The following is a 21,333-nucleotide window of genomic DNA, read 5'->3' as shown; positions in this document are numbered from 1 at the left end:
TGGTGTGAGTGTCTTACTAGTTTTGTTCTGATTCTGGAAGGTGCAGCTTTACCAGAATAGTTGATTAACTCGTGGTCAATTCCCATATCAACTGACAAGTCTTATGACTTGTTCTTGGGATGCTTGTTTGAATGGAGCTTAAAATTTTCTTCCACGTAATCTTTATTACGACTAAAATTGTGCATGCTAAACTTGACACTTTTGAAGTCAGTGTGTTCTGACTGAAGTATCTGCATGGACAGAGTATCAGCTTGCTTTTGGAGATTACTTTGGTTATTTCCAGTTGGATTTTTGTGCGCTTCCAGGCAAGAGTACTTTTCCATAGCATTGGGAAGACTTCATCTGGGAGTCTGTTTTGTCCTTGGTGTTAGAAAAAGGACTTTTCTTCCTGGGCTCCTGCTGACTCACAAACCTAATCCCTGCAATTGGTTATTAAGTTGAAGGCTGGTGTATGCTGAAGTAGGTGTTGTTGAAATGGCAGGATGAACTTTGTTCTCCTTCGTTCTGTAGCTTTTCTAAGTCACTGGTGGAAGCTAAATTAACTTTCAAAGAAATGATCCCAGAAACACTTAAATTTAGCAGGCATTTAATATCCAGTAAATTCTGGAATTTCATGTCTTACTGATCCTACTGTTCCCACACTAAAATGCATTAAGAGTCTTCTGGGCCATTTTCACAGGAAAGAAATTTTATGCTTTGTGTGTCAAGGTGGAGACAAAAGCATCTTTGCTTCCATGTTACTGTGTACTAGCAGTTACTTTTAATAATACTTTGTGATGAGATTCAGCTGTGTATTGTATTGAGAACTCTTGACTTTGCTCTTCACTTGGAAATGAGTCTTCAATAGACAAAGATGGAAGGGAAAATGACCACTGTCTGGGCAGGGCAACTTGCCCTGTCTAGTTTTCAGTGCTTTAAGCCAAGGAAATTACCAAGCATCTTCTCAGTGTTGGGGTTTATTTGTGGGAATGTTGTTTATTTTTGGTTTTGGGGTGTGTATGTGTTTTTTAATTCATAACAAAAGTAATTACATGAATAAGGCCTGGCTTGGATTGTGGTAAAGTTGGTGACCAATAACAGACATAGTAAAAATACTCATTACATCAGTTGTAGACCAATTGTAGATCTCTCTGCTCAGAGACAAAGACTGATTTAAAAATCTTGTTGGAATCTTCATGAACTGGAAAATAACTTCATGGGTTATGGAGGTGGGGAGGCACAGGGGTTGAAAGGTACATCAGATTTTTTTTTTTTTTTCCCCACCTTGCATGAGATCAACTGTAAACTTGAAAGCTGTTCTCCATACAACTCAAAAAAATACTCCAGGCTGCCAGCGAAAAGATGGTTCCTTTAAAAAAAAAAAAAATGATGTGGAAAATCTTCATTGACTTTTTTTTCTATCTTGCAGCTGATTGCAATGCCGTTCTTAAAGCTCTACAGCCCGTTTTTCAGGAGCAGGGAATGACAGAAACAGTTCATAACTGGGAAGATCATGGTTATTTAGCAACCTACATCCAAAAAAATGGCAGGTGAGTGGATTTTACTCCCTATAAACTTCCTATCTATCCTCCTTACAAATATTTTTCTCCCTATATTATATCATGTTGCAGGGTTCTGGCAGGGCAAACTGTTTTTACCATCTTTGTGTTTGAAGTGACTACAATAAAGCAGAGTACTGCTGAGAAACAAGATGACATAGGCAAGAGATACTGCTGTCAGAGCAGTTGAATTGGTCCAACCCCCTACCCAAGCAGGGGCACACTGAGCAGGCTGCCCAGTGCTATGCCCAGGTGGCTTCTTAGTCTTTCCAAAGAGGGAACCTCTACAACCTAGAACATCACCAGCCTCTCTGGGCAGCCTGTCCTTGTTTGGTGACCTGTACAGTCAAGTGCTTCCTGATTTGCAGAGGTAACTTCTTGTGCTTCAGCTTGTGCCCATTGCCTCTAGTGACTCTGGCACAAGGTACCACTGAAAAGAGCCTGGCTCCATCGTCTTTGTACCCTCCCTCCATGTATTTATAGACATTGAGTTTCCTTCTGTCCCCTGAGCCTCCTTGTCTCCAGGCTGAACAGTCTCAGTCCTCTCAGCTTCTCCTCACAGGTACTTCAGTCTCTTCTTCATCTTTGTTGCCCTTTGTCATCTGTTGTTGGATTTTTTTAGTATGTCCATGTCCCTCTTGTACTGAGTAGTTGAGAAGCGGAAGTAGTACTACAGGTGCATCATCACCAATGCTGAGTAGAGTGGAAAGAGCACTTCTCCTGACCTGTTGGTGATACTTTACCTAATGCAGCTCAGGATACTGTTAGCCTTAGCAGCAAGGGTGCACTGCTGACTCATACTCAGCTTGGTGGCCAGCAGGGCCACCAGGTTCTCTTCTGCAGGGCTGCTTTACAGCTGGGTGGCCCCCAGGGTGTACTGGTCCCTGTGGTTGTTCCTCCCTGGATGCAGGATTCTGCACTTCTTGTTGAACTTCGTGAGATTGTCAGCCCATGTGTCCAGCCCATCCAGGTCCCTCTGGATGGCACTGTGGCCCTCTGAGTCAGCCACTCCCCTCAGTTTCATGCTATCTACAAATTTACTGAGGGTGTGCTCTACCCGCATTGTCGAGATTGTTAATGAAGACGTTGAACTCAATGGGACCCAGTATTGACACCCCACCGACCTGTGTGGTGTTACTCTTGTTACTGACACCCTCTGTGGTACTCCACTTGTTACTGACCTCTAACTAGATGCCTTTAATTGTTCTGCCTTGTCTATAACGTGCTTCACTGTATGTATCACTAATACAAAATGTATATGGGTTCCCCAATGAAAATAATTGTCAGAAAGTTTTAGTTGGGTTGGGTTTGGTTTGCGTAACGAATGACTGTTACGAGCTTAATGTTAAATTGGGTACAAATGTCAGTTCAAAAGTGTATTTCCTAATGAAGATGCTTAACACTGATTTTTAGAACTTTGAGAGCTTTTTTTCATATAGCACAGGTCTTAGAGGCTTGGCTATTTCCAGATGAGTAATCCAAGAGATCATCTTGAATGTAAGGTATTGCGGTTTGTGAGGCAGCCTCTTCAAAACTGAAGGAAGAACAGCACTGTGCAGAAGAGCTCCTAAGAGGAGATAGCTACTTGAAATGTGAAGTTTTTCTCTAGTGCAATGCTAAATGTAAACTAATAAAGAGTGGTTATTGCTTTCTTTTGGTATATTAAATGCAATCTGGACTATGCTGTATTCTAGACTGTCTCTAGAAGTTACACATTTTAGCTAGTTGACTCATTATTTGTAGGGGTATGAAAGCACCTTTTTCCTATGCTTTGCCAGCCCTATTGAACAAACACTGACTTTCATTCAGAGTGCTCCTGCATGTGTTACTGTGTTTTAGGACCTCAGCAGTTTTGTTTCCTGGAGTCTTGTGGTTTCACTTCCCTCATGGAAATGGTGTATACTTTTTCTATGGCAGCTTCAAACAGACAATTTCTGTTAATGTCATGTGATGCAGTTAGAGTTAACTGAAACAAGGGAGCATGTAAATACAAGCCAGGAGCCTTGACAGGTCAAAAACACAAGCCAATCGACAGTTGCACAAAGGGCAAAATGAATTGGTACAGGTACACATACCAAAGCTTTGATGCTAAGCAAATGGGCTTTGTTTCAATACTAGTGATCTTATGCCTGCTTTTTAATTTGGAAAACTAAAACTATAAGTTTTTTATGCCAATCAAAAACAAAAGAGAAAACATAATCAAAAACAAAAGAAAACAGTGTCTGATACAACTAGTAAGAAATTAGCATGGGAATAGAGACCTTCCTTCCTTTCAGAACAGAGTACTCCTGGAAATTGAGTTTGTAGTGGAAAAGAAGAACAAAAATTACAAGGAGTAACCATGTCTGAAGTTTCAGTTTTGACATACGCTTTTCTAGTAGGCATGGCAGATATGGCTGGTTAGAAAATTTCCGCAACAAGCTAGCTCACGGATGTATTAGTCAGTGCTGTATGGGAGTTGGGGTTTTGTGAGTATGCATACACAAGCACACTTTCAAACCAGCCGAAGATGTCTGAGCCCCTGCAAGATGCACAGCTGTTATAACAAGCTAGGTACTAATCCGAAGAAAAACAAATGTCTGAGTTGAGATTGTAGATGTTGCTTAGCCATATATTACTATCTGAAGCCTGTGCAGATAACCCCAATAGCCTGTGGGGTGCCCTCTGTCACAGATTGTTGAATTGTAGGCCTGGCTGTTGACAAAACTTTGACAAAGATACTGTGTGTGAACAGCTCTGGAGGGCTGCAGTTGTTGAATGAGTTGGAGCTGATTTAGGGATTAAGCCATGCTTTCCTGTTGTCATTACCAGAGCAACAGCTCCATGTTGTTCTTTGTCTGAAGTAAGCAAAAGTCATGTTTGGCAACTTTACCTGGTCCATTAGCTTAGTGATATACTCTTGGGGAGGGAGAGGGAGGATGAAAACAGAGAGAGCAAGCTAATCAAAAGAAGTTCAACTGAAAATATTTTACTAATCAGGTTGTCAAACACAAGTATGAATGAAATATCCATTCATGCTCCAGAGCTGGGCAGGAAATCTCTCACTTCAGCCAATCAAGTCATTGTCTGCAGTGAATGAATGAGCTTTTCTGTGCTTTGCCAACTCCAGCGAGCAAGTGCTGCATTGGGGAATGGTAGCATGTGCTAGCTACTGTTCTGCGAGCTCTGGGACCTCAGCAGTTTTGTTTTCCTGAGCTGTATGCTTTCAGAATGCTTGTAAAAACTGCATACGCCTTTTTAGGGGCCCCTTAAATAGCCTGCTTTCATTGAGGTGTTGCTCTGCTTCGGACTGGGCAGTTTGTGGTACTTTATATACAGTCATATGGCCTGTTACATCTTAAGGTTTAAAAAATAAAAGCCGAAGTAAGAAGATCATTGAAGCTGATACTGTATTGTGGTAGCCTCACTGCTCGTAAATGAGTACTCTTCTGTGTACGTGTACAGCTATTAGGATTTTTCTCTTTATTGTTCTTCAGTCTTCCTCCTTCACATCTACTGTAATGCTTCCCTGATCCCTCTTGTGTCAAGTTCTGCCTAAAAGCTCCTTAAAAACTCACAAAATGGGAAATCTAGAGCCAGTGTTTCTACAGTACAAGATTGTGTTTTCAAAGGCTTTTGACCTCCCATATTTGTGCATCTATCTTAAGCTTCTCTGTTCTGTCTGAATTCTTGTGTAGAGAAATGTAATCCTACTGGCATTCGACTTCACTGTTTGCAGCAGTGCAAGATTTAGTCAGTTGAAGGTGTTGTTTTTTTTGTCACTGAGATGACGATGTTGAATATGTTAACACTGTGAGGGGAGGGATGAGCATTTTCGCTTTTTTGTTTCCCACCTTGGTGTTTTGCTAACCACTGTACTCTAGTCAGTGTATTTCAAAGGAGCAGGATGGGCATTCCTCAGTGCTGTGTCAGATGAAAATGTTGGGGTTGATTCATTGAATTAGTCTGAGTGCAAAAATGGGCTGAAGAGTCAGAAGCAGTTGCTGGGAATCAGCAACAGTTTAGAACTACGAGAGCTTTCATTGCATTAATTTCCTTCTTTTGTAAGAAGAGGACAAGAATAGTCGTGCAGTGCAGTGAACAACTGGTTGCTTAATTCCTTAAGGTCCCTTAAGTACTTAGTAATTAAAATGAAGAGCGTTTAACAACAATGAAAAAGTAAGCTTTATTAAGATAACGTCGTCATTATTTTTTTTTGTTGTTGTTTTTGGAATTTCCTGGTATAAACAGGTTTTCATTTCCTCCTTCATGAGTAATTTGACAGGTGGCAACTTTCTTGGCAAGTTATTCTCCAAATACTTGCACTGTTACGTCAGGACTCCAAGTTAGTCTTTCAGCAGATAAAAGCTTTGATGGAATGAAGAGGGCTGTTGTAGGTACCAGTCTGTTTATCCAGTTTTGATCCCTAGGGAAAAAAAATCCTTAAATATGTAGGATTGCAACACGTACTGCTCAATACAAGGAGCTAAGGCAGGGCATACATTTTGGCTTACGATAGTTTGATCTCCCTGCTTCTAGTCCTTTCTAAGTTCAGATGTTTATCCAAAACCTTGCTTGGTTTCAATTACTTCTTAATTTGTGCAAACATAATATTTCTTAACTCGTGATGTTCCCAGTTGTTCTGGGTGGCAAGATCCAGTGCTGTGAAGAACCTGTAAAAGTGTTTCTGTAATCACAATGCGTTTGCAGGCAAGCACAAAAAGCCTGGCTGCTGCTGTAGATGATGTATGCAGGTATACAGATGCAACAGCAGGACCTTATTACAGTGAGGACTGCTTCTCATGTGCAGATTTCCTTTCCCAATGGAAAGGAGAGGATCTCCTTATTTTTGAGCTTTTTCCTCACTGCTTTTATGATAGTACGTGCAAGCACACACCAAAGGTGGTAGGTGTTTTATTTCAAAACTAGGAATTATTTTTTTCAGTGAGACAAAAAGCAGGAGGGAATTCTTGTGATGTAAACGTGTGTTTTTGCAGCTCATTTATTATTTGGATTGTAAAGTAATCTTTGCTATATTTTTATGGGTAGGAAACTGAAACTGTATTATCACAGTTCTTTGACATTATGTCCCCCAGTATTATCGTAAGAGTTGCTGCTGAAGGCCTTCATTCACACATTTCACTCAGTAGATGCTTGTAACAAAAGCTAAAGTAGCCTTTGCTGTCTGCTGACTTAAGCTAGGAAGTCTGTGGGTTCAGCCTTGGCCTGCTGGTATTGCCTTAATACCACTGATCTGGTCACATTGCTGAATGCACGCCTGTACTATTTAATGATGGTGTGTTTTAGTCCTTACCGGATTTTGAACTTTGGGCATTGGATTTCCAGACAGGTGATTTTCAACAAATCTGTAACCAACCTGGATATGTATCAATTCCTTTGAGGGTTTTCAAATTTAAATCCAGGCTGTTCAACATAAATTTACTGTCTGAGGGCAGAGATTATCAACTGGACTTTCAGAACTTGAATTACTGACCAGTGCACTGCTCCAGTCTGCTCTCTCCCTTCAAGGTGTCAGGACCCCATTATTTCAGTAGAAGTAACAGTTGGACCCAATGAGTGATGGTTCTGCAGCATTTTTGTCTCTGCACCCTAATGCTATCATACGGGGTAAGTCAGAAGGCATGCAGATGGGCTTTTTAGGGCAACCCTCCTCTCAGCCTCCTACCCCCGAAAAAAGACCCCAAAACAGAGCCTGCATACTGAGGAAACTTTTCCGCAGGCACAGGGGAAATTAAGACAATGCTAACTGTCAAATACTATGACACGTGATTTTTATTTTTATATTTTTTTAGAAAAGGGAACTTAAGTCACGGGACAAGAAATTTGTTATTGGCTTGTTGCTTTTGTTTGTGTAAATAGCAACCCCTGAAGTATGGGAATAGACTGGTAGAAAGATTTTTCCAGCAGCGTGAAGCTTTCTGGTATTGTGCCAGATTGAGAGGGCTTAATGGCAGTGCCATGTAATGAGCTATAAGGACTCATCTGTCCCAGGTGCCACAGCTCTGAGGGCATGGAGCAGCTCTCTTGGCTTCACCAGAAACGGAGTGAGTGGTTGTGTCCATAACCCTCTGGAGTCGCTGGTGCTCTCTGCTCGCTTCTCCAGTTTTGCTTAGCACCCTCTGTGTGTTGCAGGAAATACTTGTGAACTGTAACCTTATTCTTGCAAGGAGAGCTCCTTCACATGCTCTCAAAGGCTGAGCAAGGAGAATTCATAGCTCAGAAGTTGTCCCAGTTTTTTGTGGGCTATTAGGTGGTAATTTTGAGGAGCACCTCTGGAAGGAGACTGAATTTACCAGATAGGAATGGATAAAATGGGAAGTGCAGTGGATGGACTAGGTAGATGGACTTCTCAAGGGAAGCATTCATTTAAAAAATTGTCCTGCTTCACTGAGACATACCAGCTGGATACTTGCTCGCTGTGTGCATTGAGTATTGTTGGTAGGATTTTCACCAGAGCTGTCCTCTGCAGTAGCTGCTCTGTACCAAGTACAAAGAGAAATTAGGAGAAGCAAGCAAGTAATTTGAATCCCTTTGGTTCAGCGGGGTGTAAAGTCACGGAGAGAAGTGCTTAAAAACTCAAAAGACCAGTAGAAACTTAGGGGCAAGAAGGGGTGTTCCTGCCCTTTCTTTTTTAATCTTAGTAGCTGTGTCCTGTTGGTACTGATGAGAACACCAGCTTAAATTACAGGATGTTGCAATTTCTCTGCGTGGCCTGAGGTGGCCCAGTGTGAAAAGTACTGAACTGTATAAGCCACCAGTGGGTGGGACACAGTACAGGAGTACAGTAATACAGTCGGTACAGTAGAATGCGTTTATCCAGTTTTTCCTGAACACTTTCATATGTAGCCTGTATGATAGGAATGAAAAGCTGCCCCAGGAGTGTTTGAATACTGAAAATACTTACACTGCTGTTCTTCTGATGAGCTCATAAACCTGCTCTCTTTCGTGGCAGAACTCTTGCTGGTAGTTAAAAACAACAACAAAAAACACAACAGAAAGACCTGTTTACTCCTTGACTGTTTTCATTCTTTCATTAGGATAAACAGGATATTTTATTCTATGCATGAGTAATTTCTTATGCAGGAGGAATTTCCTGGTAATGGTTTTGGAGGGAGTACCTACTTCGTGGTTAGTGGTTGAGTTTAATGGCCATTGCAGAACAGGCGTTTTTCTAGTGCCTGATTAAAAAATACTTGTAGGGAAGACACCTAGTGGACAAGTGCTGAAATGTAAGTAGAGCCACTAAAAGTTGGTGCCCCTATGCAGGTAGTTAGGTGGGGAAACCATGGTGGAAGTGCGTGTTCTGTATAGAAATACCTTTCTGTAGGCAAGACCTATACATAAAATCTGGAGGAAAGTCAGAGACTTCTCAGGCTTGTCTTTTGAAGAGAAGTGTGTAGCACCCTGGTTCATCTGTTACCTTTGAACAAACCACAGCTACAGTTAGCTGATATCCAAAGCCGGTTGTGTCCTTCAGCAGTGCAGTGAGTGTGTTTTCATTCTTGCATCACTTCAAGCAGTTTCATCATTTGATCCCTTTGCAGTTACCAAAAAATTGTAGTCTTCAGGTAACACCTACAGAATATTACGAATTTCTCATCTGGCTGCAGCTGTGGTTGTGTTTGCTGCCCAAAGCTCCCACTAACACATGAGAAGTGGCGTAGGCTTTAGGGCTCACAGTTTAATAAAGAAGCTGTGGAAAAGTCAAATAAAAGACAGGAATGGTGGAGAGAGGGGAGGAGGTCACCTGAACTTTTTGCCTTAACAGAAGGAGTTGGTTTGTTATTTGCCTTTGAGACTGAGTAGTAGGGTGATAGGAGCAGACAAGCAAATAAAGGGGCATTCAGAAAGTGTCTGTAGCTTTACCTGGAGTTTCTCAGTGTTGTGCTAATGAGCCTCCATCCCTCAATACCCTTCTTTCTTTGCTCCACTCTTACTGTTCCCATCCCCTCCTCTATCCTCTTTTACATCAGTGTGTGCCTCCCTTCCCTTTACTTCCTTTGTGTACTTGTAGCCTTTCTGTTTCTTTTTGTCTTCTCCCCTCCCCAGGATGGAGGATATAGTTTCTGTTTCTGTTTTCGTGTGTCCTTCCTGTAAGTACTTATCTTTTGTTCGTTGCAAGTTCCAGAACGGCTTCCAATTTCTTGGTTGCTGTAAGAAACAGAGCGTACAGCACTAGTGTTGTCTGTGCTTGCATCTGTACTCATCAATGAGGATTTGCTGCTGCAATTTGTCAGTCGAAGCCATGCTTGCTTCAGGAGGTTTATTGTTTCTGGTGTGTATATTTTTATTCAGCTTTGAACGTCAACACTGTCTCTGTGAGCAATTGCTATACGTTTTGAAAAAAGACACCAAAAAACGAGAAGGGAGATAGAGGGGAGGGAACATTCCTAGTTGTTTTCTTCAGCTTTGTTTTCAGTTTTAAAGAAATCCCCACTTGCCCAAGCAGGCCTTACTCAAAGAGCTGAGAGCAGTAGTCAGTGTACTTCCCCCTCATGCAGTGGCTGTTCTGGTTTAAACACTATGTTCATTAACTTGCTGCCTGCTGCTTAGTTATGTAGTAACTGGCATGCCCTTGAAACTTTAAATTTATTGCTTAGTGACTTCTAGAGGAAGAACGGAGCTGGAACTATCAACAGCTGACAGACTGCTGGAAAAAGAAATGGTCATTCTTAATTTAATACAAGTCATTTCAAACTTTCTTTGCTCTCTCTCATTTTTGTTAGTAAACAAAATCATCATCATTGTCTCTCCTTGTCTTGTAGTTTTGCCAATTTGAGAATTTACCCTCATGGATTAGTGTTGGTGGATCTGCAGAGCTACAATGATCAAACAAAAGGAAAAGAGGAAACCGATCGGGTATGAACCTTACTGTGTTTACCAAACTGCATAGGCAGTCACTTCTTTTTTCCAGGTCTATCAAAATCTATATCTAGATTAATAGATCTAATCTATATCTTCATAAAATGTTTTAAAATATCTAAGCTTGTTCAAACCTAGTGCTTACAGACAAGGAATAGTAGTGCTATATGAATATGCGCAGATGTGCATGTCCCGAGTCTCAAATTCTTTGCTGTAAAAGTTGTAAAGCCCTAACAGCCTCAGTTAGGGCTCAGTTCCTTTCCTGTACTCAGAGCAGTGAGAGAGAAGGGATGCTTAACCCACAACCTGGTGTACTAGTGTAGGATTTTCTTCTCTAATGTGGGAAATGGTGAGCCTTTATTTTAAAACTTCTTCCCCATGGAGAAATAATTTCTTCTCATCCAACATGAAAGCTTCAGAGCTGAGATATTTGGGGATAATGAAACCTTCTAGAATTCTTGTGCTCCCCCTTTGGGTTGCAGCTTAAAGGTCTGGCTGTTAACCCGGAGGACAATTGAATATAATGATGACAGCTGCTACGGTATGCACATTCTTGCTAGTAATGAAGCTAAGGCAATTAGCTAAGGCTAATTATTCATGGACTTCATGTTATATTGCAAAATCTTTCACTGCAGGTGCTACTTTTTATTGCCTTCCAACTAGTCTAATTTAACAGATGTTTTACATCAGGTGATCACTTCTATAAATTCCACCTCTCATTTGCTATTTTTTCAGCTTCTAGACAAAGTAGAAGAAAGAATGAAAGAATTATTTCATGGCAACATAAAAAGGGTAAAACGGTAAGTTCACGCATATATTTCCATATGTGTCTCTTGGTTGCTTAGTTGCTAAAGATAATAAACAAATTATACTGTATAATTTGCTATACAGCTGTGAATAAGGAGCCTGAAATAAGAATTTTTGTGTATTTTTTCTCCTAATATTTTAAAATTGGTTTATTGAAGATGCTGTGAAGTTTCTCATTATGTTCAGCTTGATCTTCAGTGTTGTTACTTTGGGCAAGGATTATTTCTTTTTACTATTTTCTGCAACAGTTTCATAAAGCGGTGTGAGAAAAGGCAGACAGAAGGCAAGAGCTGGGGAGCCGAGGGTGGCAGCAGGACAGGCCAGGGCATGGACCTTACCAGGCCCTGTCCCACAGCTACTGAACGGGCCAAGCAGGGCAGGTGATGGCCAGGGCCAGCCACAGCACTGTGGCTGCCAGGCAGGGCCGGAGTGCTGAGGCAGCCCCGTGGCCAAGCTGTGTGTCAGGAATGGCAAAAGACACGGCCAGGCCCAGGCCTAGCTGCAACCCAGCTCAGGCAAGGGCCAGGGCCAGAGCTGAGGTGCAAGCCCCTGGCATGTGGAGGAGGCCCTCCTGCAGCTCTGTCACACACGGGTCTGTTCCAGCAGCCAGAGCAGGGTTAGCCAGCATAACCCCACAGAGCTGGCCTTGAGTATGGGCAGCCAAAGCCCCAGTGGGAATGTATGTGTGTGCTTGTGGCCCTCCAAGAAGATAGAAATGCTTTGTAGCCATTTTTTTTATGTGTCACTGAAAGAAGATAATAACATGTTGTGCTTTGCAAATCTTCCCTCAGTTTGGTTTACTTAAATACAAGATTATATGTCAAACTGGGGGGATTGTTAACAGTGGGTTTTTGACTAGTGCGGAGAAAACATTCACACCAGTTGTTCCCCAGGGGTCTGGAAAGGGCACAGCTCACTTAAGTGTCTTCACAGTGACTAGCACCTTGGAGCAGAGGGAGCATTTGCTGTGGACATGAACTTCACTAGGTGATGCAGCAGTGTAAAATCAACAAGATATACCTTAAAGACAAGAAGCAAACTACAAAATGGGAAAACAACTAAGCAGTGCTGCAGCAGAAGACTCTGAAGGTTATAGGAGACTACATTTAAAGTGATAGTGATTTGAAAGTGTTGCTATACATTGCATATTGTATTTTGCATTGTGTGTAAAACAGAGAGGTAGTTAGTTGTTTTGCTTTACTTTGTCCTGGTAAAGCCTTACCTGGAGTACAGTGTGCAAATACTGATCATTTTGTGTATGTGTGTATGAAGGAAACGCTTTCTTAGAGGGCATTTTCATGCTGCAATATTATGTTGAGAGTTTGTGGAATCCCTGTGATAGGAACTTGTTAAGCATGGGTCAGGAAAAAGTCTGAGGTGATCTAGATTCATGTGGTTACCTTAGTATAGGAAGATGAACCTCTTAGAACAATGGATATGGTATGGATCTTGTAACACATGCCTCAACTTTTTTTAAATTTGCTTTGCATCCTTCTGGTGTTTGCTTCACACATCAGCTCTATCGGAATTACTGCTGCTGCAAATCATTTCTGCCTTTTTCCTTGACCTTGTGAATAGAAGCTCTTGTTGTCAGCATGTGCTGCCATCGTGTGGTTCAGTGAGGGTACAAAATATTTCTGATAAGTTCATAGATAGTCACTAGTGAATTTGCAGGAAGCTTGTCTGTCTGGTTTTCTCCTGCACCCTCACCTGAAAAAAAAACTAAATTTCTGGAGTGTATGTACGGGAAATTTGATGAACTGCATGCCTGCATGTTTTGCATAAAATGGAATTCAATCAGTTTGGTCAGTCGCTTGCATTTCAAGTATATTTTGTCTTTTCAGGTGTAATACTGATTTGAATCATACTTGTATTGGAATTAAAAAGAAAAAACAAAACAGCCTGCTTGCCCAGGTGCTTAAACCACATTAAAAAAGTATTGCAAGCTATCAGTTGAGATTTTACAATATGTGGATATCAAGGATTGTGCTTAAATACTGCAAACTTGGCTCAGTTTGAAGCACTGTAGTAGTTCACTTCTGTGTATGCATATGTGTTTAAAATATCTCTCAGTACAACTTTAGAAGGGTGAGACACTAATTTCAAAGAAATAGCATTCTTAGCTGAACAGAAGGTGGGAAGATGTTTTGTCATTGTTTTTTGTCATAAAAACAATTTTTGTATTGTGTCAATTACTAGTCGTGAACTAATTATTCTGCAGAAACTACTGTGTTAAGTAAATCCCTTCTCTTAGGGTAGAGGTACGCTCATATGCACATTGTGAACTTTGTTGTACATAAAGAATGACCACTGATATTTCATCGGTGCATTAGCAAGTTATGTATATTCAACGTCTCATAGGTTTCTTAAATTCCTTGAGCATTTGATCTTATAAATCCTCATTTACTCTTGTAAATACTTTCTATTTATTAAGCATAGTCGACAGGTTGTTAACAAGAAATAGAAAAAATAAACTTTATCAAATGTTTGGTAATTCCTCTTCTCCTTCTTATTTTTTTCCAGATTGCCAGCCATTTTGAGAGGAGGCGCCATTGATAGGTATTGGCCCACAGCTGATGGACGCTTGGTGGAGTATGACATAGATGAAGTTGTTTATGATGAAGATTCACCTTTTCAGAATATTAAGATTCTACATTCAAAACAGTTTGGGAATATTCTTATCCTCAGTGGGGATGTTAGTAAGTACTGTCTCACTGGAGGATCTTTGGCGTGAACTAATCAGAAATGTTTTCTCTGTTGCTTTGTCACAGTTTTAACAGATTACTAAGGGTCATGGTAATGATATATGAAGCTCCATATATGCATGTACATCTCTGCATTTAAATCAGAAATGCTGACCAGACGTAAAATCCAGAGTACAAACAAGATTTTTTTTTCTTTTTCCAAAGTTTCTTTCTTGCTCTGGAAAGTAGTACAGGAGAATTAAAGTTAGTGTGTTCTCTACCACAGCTTGCTAACCCCTTCATTCATTTGATCTTTTACCTGTCTGTTGCAAGAGCAGCCTCTTGAGCAACCTCTCTTTGACAATAAACCAAACTACATTATCAGTCTTCAAAACAGTGGAATTCTCAAGCAGCATCCAGAAGTGGAAACTGGTGGTGGTGGTGGGGATAATCCTGCTGCTCTATTCTCTATCTGTGATGATGGAATTACCTCCTCAGTGAAATCAGCCATAACAGCTGTATCTTAACTCATTTAGCTGCTATATTGTTGAACTTCTTCTGCCTCTTTCTTCTCCAAAATACTCAGTTGAACTCTCAGTTAATAATAAAAGGTGACCCAACCTTTATGGGTGGTTCTTTATGTGTAGTACTCTGCTGACCTATGTATGATTGAAGGTGAACCTTGGAGAACATATGTTACTGTTCTTGTAAACTGTGTAAGGATGCTATTTACTAGAAAACCTAGATATAAAGGAGTATGTTTTGTAAAGCCCCTTAATATTTATGTTGAAAAGTACTGACTGAAGTAGATGGGGTTGTTCCTGTCTGAGGTTAGGATAGCTAATTTGAGGCTAATAGCAGAGTAATTAAGAATTTTGCCTGTAGCTTTTTGAAATCACCAGAAATACCTCTAAGCATTCAATTTAGCTTTCTGCAGCTGTCAAGGAGACTTACGGAATTCTGTGCAGATGGCAGCTGTGAGTGTTAATACTTAAGTCATCAGCAAAGTATTCTCTAATTCAGTTAGTATTGTATCTGAATTGCCAAATTAGGTATCCAATACTTCTGGCCAGAAATTTTCATCTGAGCTTCATATGGAAATGAGGTTTTGTTTGAACACTGTCACAGCATGCCTCATAAAAAGGGACGTACGCCATTACTTATTTACCTTCCACAGGATTTGAAAATATTGCTCTATGTTATTCTTTTACCGTGCAATTAAGTGCTGATTGGCAGGCATAATATTAGGGTATGTTTTGCGCAGCAGCACATCATTGCTTTGTAGCTCAGATCTGTTATTACAGCTGAAGAAAGTTATTGCCTGGTTTGAAGCTAATGGCAAACAAGTCATCAGAAGTCATGCTTCGGGGCCCTTCAGCAGTTAGGTATTAATGGTCATGCTTATGCTTCTGTGCAGGGAGCCACAGGGGTGCATCTAGGTTGGTCTTTTTAGTTGGGGTCCAGAGTGTGCTTCCAAAAGTCTCCTGATTGTCCTTTGCTACACTACTCTGAGGTAAAAATTCATGGAAGTGTGCCAAGCGTGGACATCAAGTCTTAAGTACCAACTGTTCTACTCTGCAAATGTGCTTCTCTTGGCACATAGTATGTGCTAATGCGGATGTAGCTGTTGTTGGGTTTTCACTGAGAACTGCAGAAATCCTGTATGGGATGCTTTCATTAGCTCTGGTAAATCACAGGCCTCCTTAGTACCTGACCTGTGTCTCAGAGAGCTGGGTTGTTTGTGTAGATGCTCTTGGTCTGTATGATATCACCTGTGGATTAATGAGAATAATTAAAGATGGTTTTGTCCAACTCTTTTTCTCTTTCTTCCATTCAGATCTGGCAGAGAGTGACCTGGCATATACCCAAGCCATAATGGGCAGTGGAAAGGAAAACTATGCTGGCAAAGAAGTGCTAATCCTAGGAGGTGGTGATGGGGGTATACTATATGAGATAGTCAAACTGAAGCCAAAGATGGTTACTATGGTAGAGATATCCTTTGACAAATGACTGATTGTTCATTTCAACATTGTGCATTCTGCATTTTCTCTGACGTCGTAGTGTTAAGCACAACTATCAGGCTCTAATTTGCATGAGGAGATAGGGTTTACATTGAAATTTATATTTTGTGTGCTTGGATAAGCCAATGACTACATCTTTTTGTATCTGTCGTGTGCTTTCAACTTCCCAACCAATACAATAATTATTGTGTAGCACTTTACACAGGACTGCGAAGGAACACTTCTCTCATCTGTCTGTGATGTTTTGTTACCACAGAAGATGAGTCCATCAAGTCAGTGGCTTTTCCTTTGTGTATTTTTTTTCTCTTTTTTTTTTTTATTAAAAAAATTCTTAAAAGCAAAGTAAATTAACAATAGGAATGTCATTTCTTGGTGAATTGTACTGTTGGCAGTATGACCAACTCTTTCCCTATCTTACAAATACTGATATAAATCAGGTATTTAACGTTCTGTAGTTGAAATAGTTTGTAACATTAACCACTGTTAGCCATTTGAAATGTTGATCATCCTAGTTTTTGGGCGCCCCTTGCTAGAAACAAAAATGGTGGTTTTGAAAATGTAGTCCTTATCTACTTTAGCTTTATGTTTTTTTTGTTGTTTTTGTTTTTTAGTATGCTATCCTATTGTTCAAATTTCAAACATGAACAGTAATAGTAACCCACAATGCCAGAAATTGTTTAAAAAAAAAAAACACACACATCTTGAACGTCTAACTGAACTGGGGACAAATAACTAAGTTTGGCTACTGTGATGTGTAGCTAAAATTTACATATTATTATCCCTTTGTAAATTTCACCTTTTTGAGAATTTCTTTCTGAAGAAAAGGGAACAGTTACCTGTGTTATTTCTGGAATGTAGAATGCCTTAACTGTCTTCAAACATTGACCAAATGGTGATTGACGGGTGTAAAAAATACATGCGTAAAACATGCGGAGATGTCTTAGACAATCTGAAAGGAGAATGCTATCAGGTAATTTTTACTTTGCTTTCATCAAAAGTAATACTTCAAATGTAATTGCCTCTAGGTTGGAAGTTTGGTGTGGGAAAGTTTTTTTTGAGGAGAAGCCTTTTGATTTTTTTTCTTAATTTTGGGAAGGATTTGTTTCCATTTGTAATGATATTTCTAAACTTTAGTTGCCATCAGTGGGGTTTGTTTTGGAAGTATACGTTAGCTTCAAAATACTTTTAAGTTTCCACTTGTAAAATAATTATTTATATCCCTTAAGGAATATGAAATATGAGAATATTTGTTGCCATAACTTAACAAATGAAGAGGAAATAATGGTAAGGATGCAGTGTTAAACATAAATTCTTTAAATTGATAAAAAGGAGAAGAAATGTGTATTGTTAGGTTTCCTGCCACTACTGAGAATATCTGAATTGGTAATACATTTTTTAAACATTGTTTTTAATTTGCAGACAAAATTTATTACCATTACATTCCTAGTGTACTAATAAACAGATAAATGCATGCAGCCCTGTGGTTAAGGATTTTACGTGTAAGATCTCACAGAGCTTTCAAACTGGCCCAGGTGTGATCTGACATGTTTATTGGTAGCCCTTTTCCATTTTCATCACTGTGCCTTGAAGTTTTTGTAAATACTAGTTTACAGGTGTGAGTTTAAAAATGCTTGTAGAAAGTTAACAGAGAACTCACATGCTACTTTGCATGAGTCAGTGGCCCTTCATACAAATACCTCATTTTACTGATGTGTTGGGAGACTGAAATGTCACTGTCAGAACAGTGGTCACCCAATAGTCAGAGCTAGGAAATTCAGTCCTGTGGTGCGTTGCACTTCTCACAATTCCTGCAGCTGTTTGTTTTCTTTATATGATGTGAAAAGTTGAAAATGGAGCCTGAAGTTAAATCCATGTTTCATATTGTACTTTTTTTTTCCCTGCTTGGTCCATGTGAATCCGTGTTTGTTCCTTTTACCTGGTCAGTTCTAGGGTATTTTGAGGACTAAATACAATACTTCATTCTTTTAGGTTCTAATTGAAGACTGTATTCCTGTACTGAAGAGGTATGCCAAAGAAGGAAGGATGTTTGATTATGTAATTAATGATCTGACAGCTGTTCCAATCTCCACATCTCCAGAAGAAGGTTAATTTTCTAATTTATCTTCCTAAACTTCTGAGTATTTTCTCCATTTTCCTACTGCATAATAATTGGCAATTTGCATAAAAAGTACCTTGATTCTTGTCTTTCTTAATAGTAATCTGAGGAGCAGTGAACGACAATAACACATTTGTTCCTTTTGAATTTTTTCTTAAGTATTAGAAAAAATTAACAATAGCATAGAATGCTTTTAAACTGTGCACTTACATGAACTTGTGTAACTCTTGGGGAGTTTACATTCCAGTAGCCCATCCTCCCCAACCCTCCAAGTTAATTAAAATTTTAATTAAAACAAAACAAAATTTAGGGAAATTATTCTCAAGAAAACTAGAGAATACTTGATTCCACCATCACTACCATTGTGTATGGGGTGGGGTTTGATTGTTTTCCTTTTTGTGGTGTTTTTTACTATGTTTTTTAAAACTGTAGGGTAGCTACTCTATTGAAATGGTGGACATGTTGCAAATCTTGACTGCATAACAGTAAACAAGCCAGTGATGTTTTTTAATCATACTCTATACGCAGATTCCACGTGGGAATTCTTGCGGTTGATTCTTGACCTCTCAATGAAGGTCCTGAAGCAAGATGGAAAATATTTCACACAGGTATGATATCTGAATGTAAAGTATTGCTGTATATGTATTGCAATCAGGTACTTTAAAAAAAGAAAAAGAAAAAAGCTAACTTAAAATCTAATAGGAAGCTGTTTTTTTTCCTTTTAATAATTCGTTTGGGATTTTTGCATGGGGGCTTTCCAAACTAACCTTTCTTTTTTCATTTTCAACTGAAATTGTAAAGTCTTTGAACTTAAAAACATAATTTCAAGAATCAGCAAGGCTGATATTTTAGTTGTAAGCAGTTCTCAGAAAAGCAGAACACGTGTACTTCATAAAGATAGATATGGTTTTTAAGCTAGTAACTTCAGTAGTATAGTGTAAGACATGAAAATCTGTGTCATTCATAAAGGTGTAAGGATTTCCCATAGGTACAATGGGATGAGAAGATGAGTCAGTTGGGAGTAAATACTCTCTTCTTGCTTTCTATCCACTTCTAATGCAAATCGCTGATTTGACTTCTGGGAAGCAGATTTTGTTTTAATCCACTTGTTACAATGGTTGGTGTTTTATGAAATGTTTTATACAGTTCAAAGTTTTTTTTGTGTATCAAGTTTCTAATCCAATTCCATTTAAATATAATTTAAAACTTATACTTGCTACAGTATAGCCACCTCAGGTATAATGTAATTGTGGTAAAGCTTTCCTCTGAAGATATTTTCTATATGTAATTCTGAATATAGAGTGCCACAAAGCTGTGAGCAATTGTACAGAAACATGACAAGACCCAGCAGACGGATGACTGAAATGCCTCTGAAGCCGTATTTCTTTTGTGTCATGCCCATACTTTAACTAGTCTTCGGATGCGTGTAGCATCTAAGTGCAGCATTTTGAAATATCTCGTTAAGCTCTGAAATAACTCTGCTAAAATTATGCAATTGAGCACTCATTTAATATTCCAGTCAGAGCTAGCTTTCGGAGGTGTGCAAAGGAATTGGTTTGCTCTTAAATTGGATGGGTTCTTGAGAAATTTGAGTTACAGAACGAGGGGTGTTCTTTTGGCAACTTTACCGTGGTGCTTAATTTTGAAATGCAGTGGTTTTGTGGACAAGGTAAATTATCTTGTGGTTGAAATGAGATACAGCTAAAACAGTCCTATCATGCCGTAAATCTTAATGGCTTTTTTATTCTGTTAATAGTGGAAATACTCTGGACAGGTGTTGGCATTGAAAAGAGACTACATCTTTTAGACAGACCAAGCACTTGTGGTGCAGTGTTGCTACCTGTGACATATACAGTGAAACTGTGTATTTCTTTGTACATATGTCTTTAGTAGTGGATATGAAAATGGGTGTCTGTGGACTGCTATCTGTCAGATTTTGCAGAAGGACTCCTGGAGGAAGCTTATGCTGGAGTGATGGCCATGCTGCAGCCAGGGACTATGGAGGTGTTTTTTCTGCATCAAGCTGAAACCAGTAGAGGTTGGGACTGGTGCAGCCGTGGCTGGGCTAGACTGGGTTAGACTGTGGGCAGAAGTTCAGACATGACTGATACCGACTTTAGTAGCCAACCACAGTGACACACTGATGTGTTAGTTGTTAAATTACAGGCATTTTTAGCTCTTTGTATGTTGTCTATTTAAGTTACTTTTGTTCCAACTGTTAACTTCCAGGATGCCTGTCCTAGGTAGCAGGCTGCATTTTACTGCTGAAGAAATCAGAAGCCTGTTGAGGAAGCTGTGTTTTTAAAACCCAAGACCTTGTGTGTCATTCCTCCACCTGCTTTCTTGAAGTGCTTGTTGGTTCTGTAAAACAGAAAATATGTTTAATATCATCAAGAAAAGTGACTGAGGGAATGTCCACCTAATTGTTACGGCCTGGCCTTCACTGTGAGGAGGAGATGCCTGATAGGAAAGATGCTGGAAAAGTCATTGTCTTACTGGTTACTGGCAAGTAGCTATGGTTCCTTTTTCTGTCTTGGCATTATGTTGTACTACCATTTGGATCTTGTCCTCTGTAGCCTGTCTTCTGACAGTTGTGCTTACAGAGGTTACCTTGTGTATCTCATTAGAATGTTATTTATTTCAGTGCTCAAGAAATCCTATATCCAAAAGGAAAACGCTGTTCACAAATTGGCAGACTCGAGTATGGTGTTGCTGCCTGACTCTCTTAAATACCACTGCTAGCAAAAATAAATGGAAATGCTCATCACCTGTTCATTGAGCTGTGAACAAGTTTTGGAAAATGTTACCTTTCAAGCACATAAACTGATTTTGGAGTGTTTTACAGCAGACGACAAGAAGGTGTATTTATGCTATCAGAAGGAGCAAACCACTGCAGGTATCGCTCAAGAAAGCTATCAACAGGCAGAGTCTAGACATGTCTAACTGCAGTGCTCTCCAGTCCACAAGTGCAGGCTGAAAAACAGTCTTCAGAATAGCTGGGGATGTTTGGGAAATGAAAACAATTGGTAGTAGGTTGGTAACATGGAAGCAATACAAGTAATATTGCAGGCTATAACTGCTAGAAGAAAATAGTTGTGCACTTCAGCTGTAGCTTTCTGTTCCCATTCAGTAATACTTTCCTCTAGAGTTCTGTGAACTGTTTGCAGTGTAAGTGAGAATTGAGTCTTTTGTTTAGGCCCTGTGATGTAGCTCTGAACTTCCAGATTTTTTTTCCTGTTTTTTAATTGTTAAAATTTGATAATTTCATATGCATTAACTAGAAGAAATACTAATACACAAATAAT

General features: G+C 39.6%; 1 protein-coding gene across 1 annotated transcript in view; it reads left to right on the top strand.

The window, feature by feature from the left end:
• Positions 1-21,333, top strand: part of SMS (spermine synthase) — a 45,113-nt gene that overhangs the window by 13,153 nt on the left and 10,627 nt on the right. Inside the window, exons 2-9 of the mRNA XM_032188168.1 lie at positions 1,409-1,529; positions 10,304-10,397; positions 11,136-11,200; positions 13,731-13,906; positions 15,729-15,883; positions 16,793-16,882; positions 17,902-18,016; positions 18,557-18,636. Coding sequence (XP_032044059.1) covers positions 1,409-1,529; positions 10,304-10,397; positions 11,136-11,200; positions 13,731-13,906; positions 15,729-15,883; positions 16,793-16,882; positions 17,902-18,016; positions 18,557-18,636 — 896 coding nt within the window. The remainder of the gene's footprint in view (positions 1-1,408; positions 1,530-10,303; positions 10,398-11,135; positions 11,201-13,730; positions 13,907-15,728; positions 15,884-16,792; positions 16,883-17,901; positions 18,017-18,556; positions 18,637-21,333) is intronic.

This window comes from Aythya fuligula, chromosome 1, assembly GCF_009819795.1.
Source record: "Aythya fuligula isolate bAytFul2 chromosome 1, bAytFul2.pri, whole genome shotgun sequence".
Taxonomy (NCBI): domain Eukaryota; kingdom Metazoa; phylum Chordata; class Aves; order Anseriformes; family Anatidae; genus Aythya; species Aythya fuligula.
The sequence above is the reverse complement of the archived record's forward strand: the minus strand, read 5'-3'. Positions and strand labels throughout refer to the sequence as shown.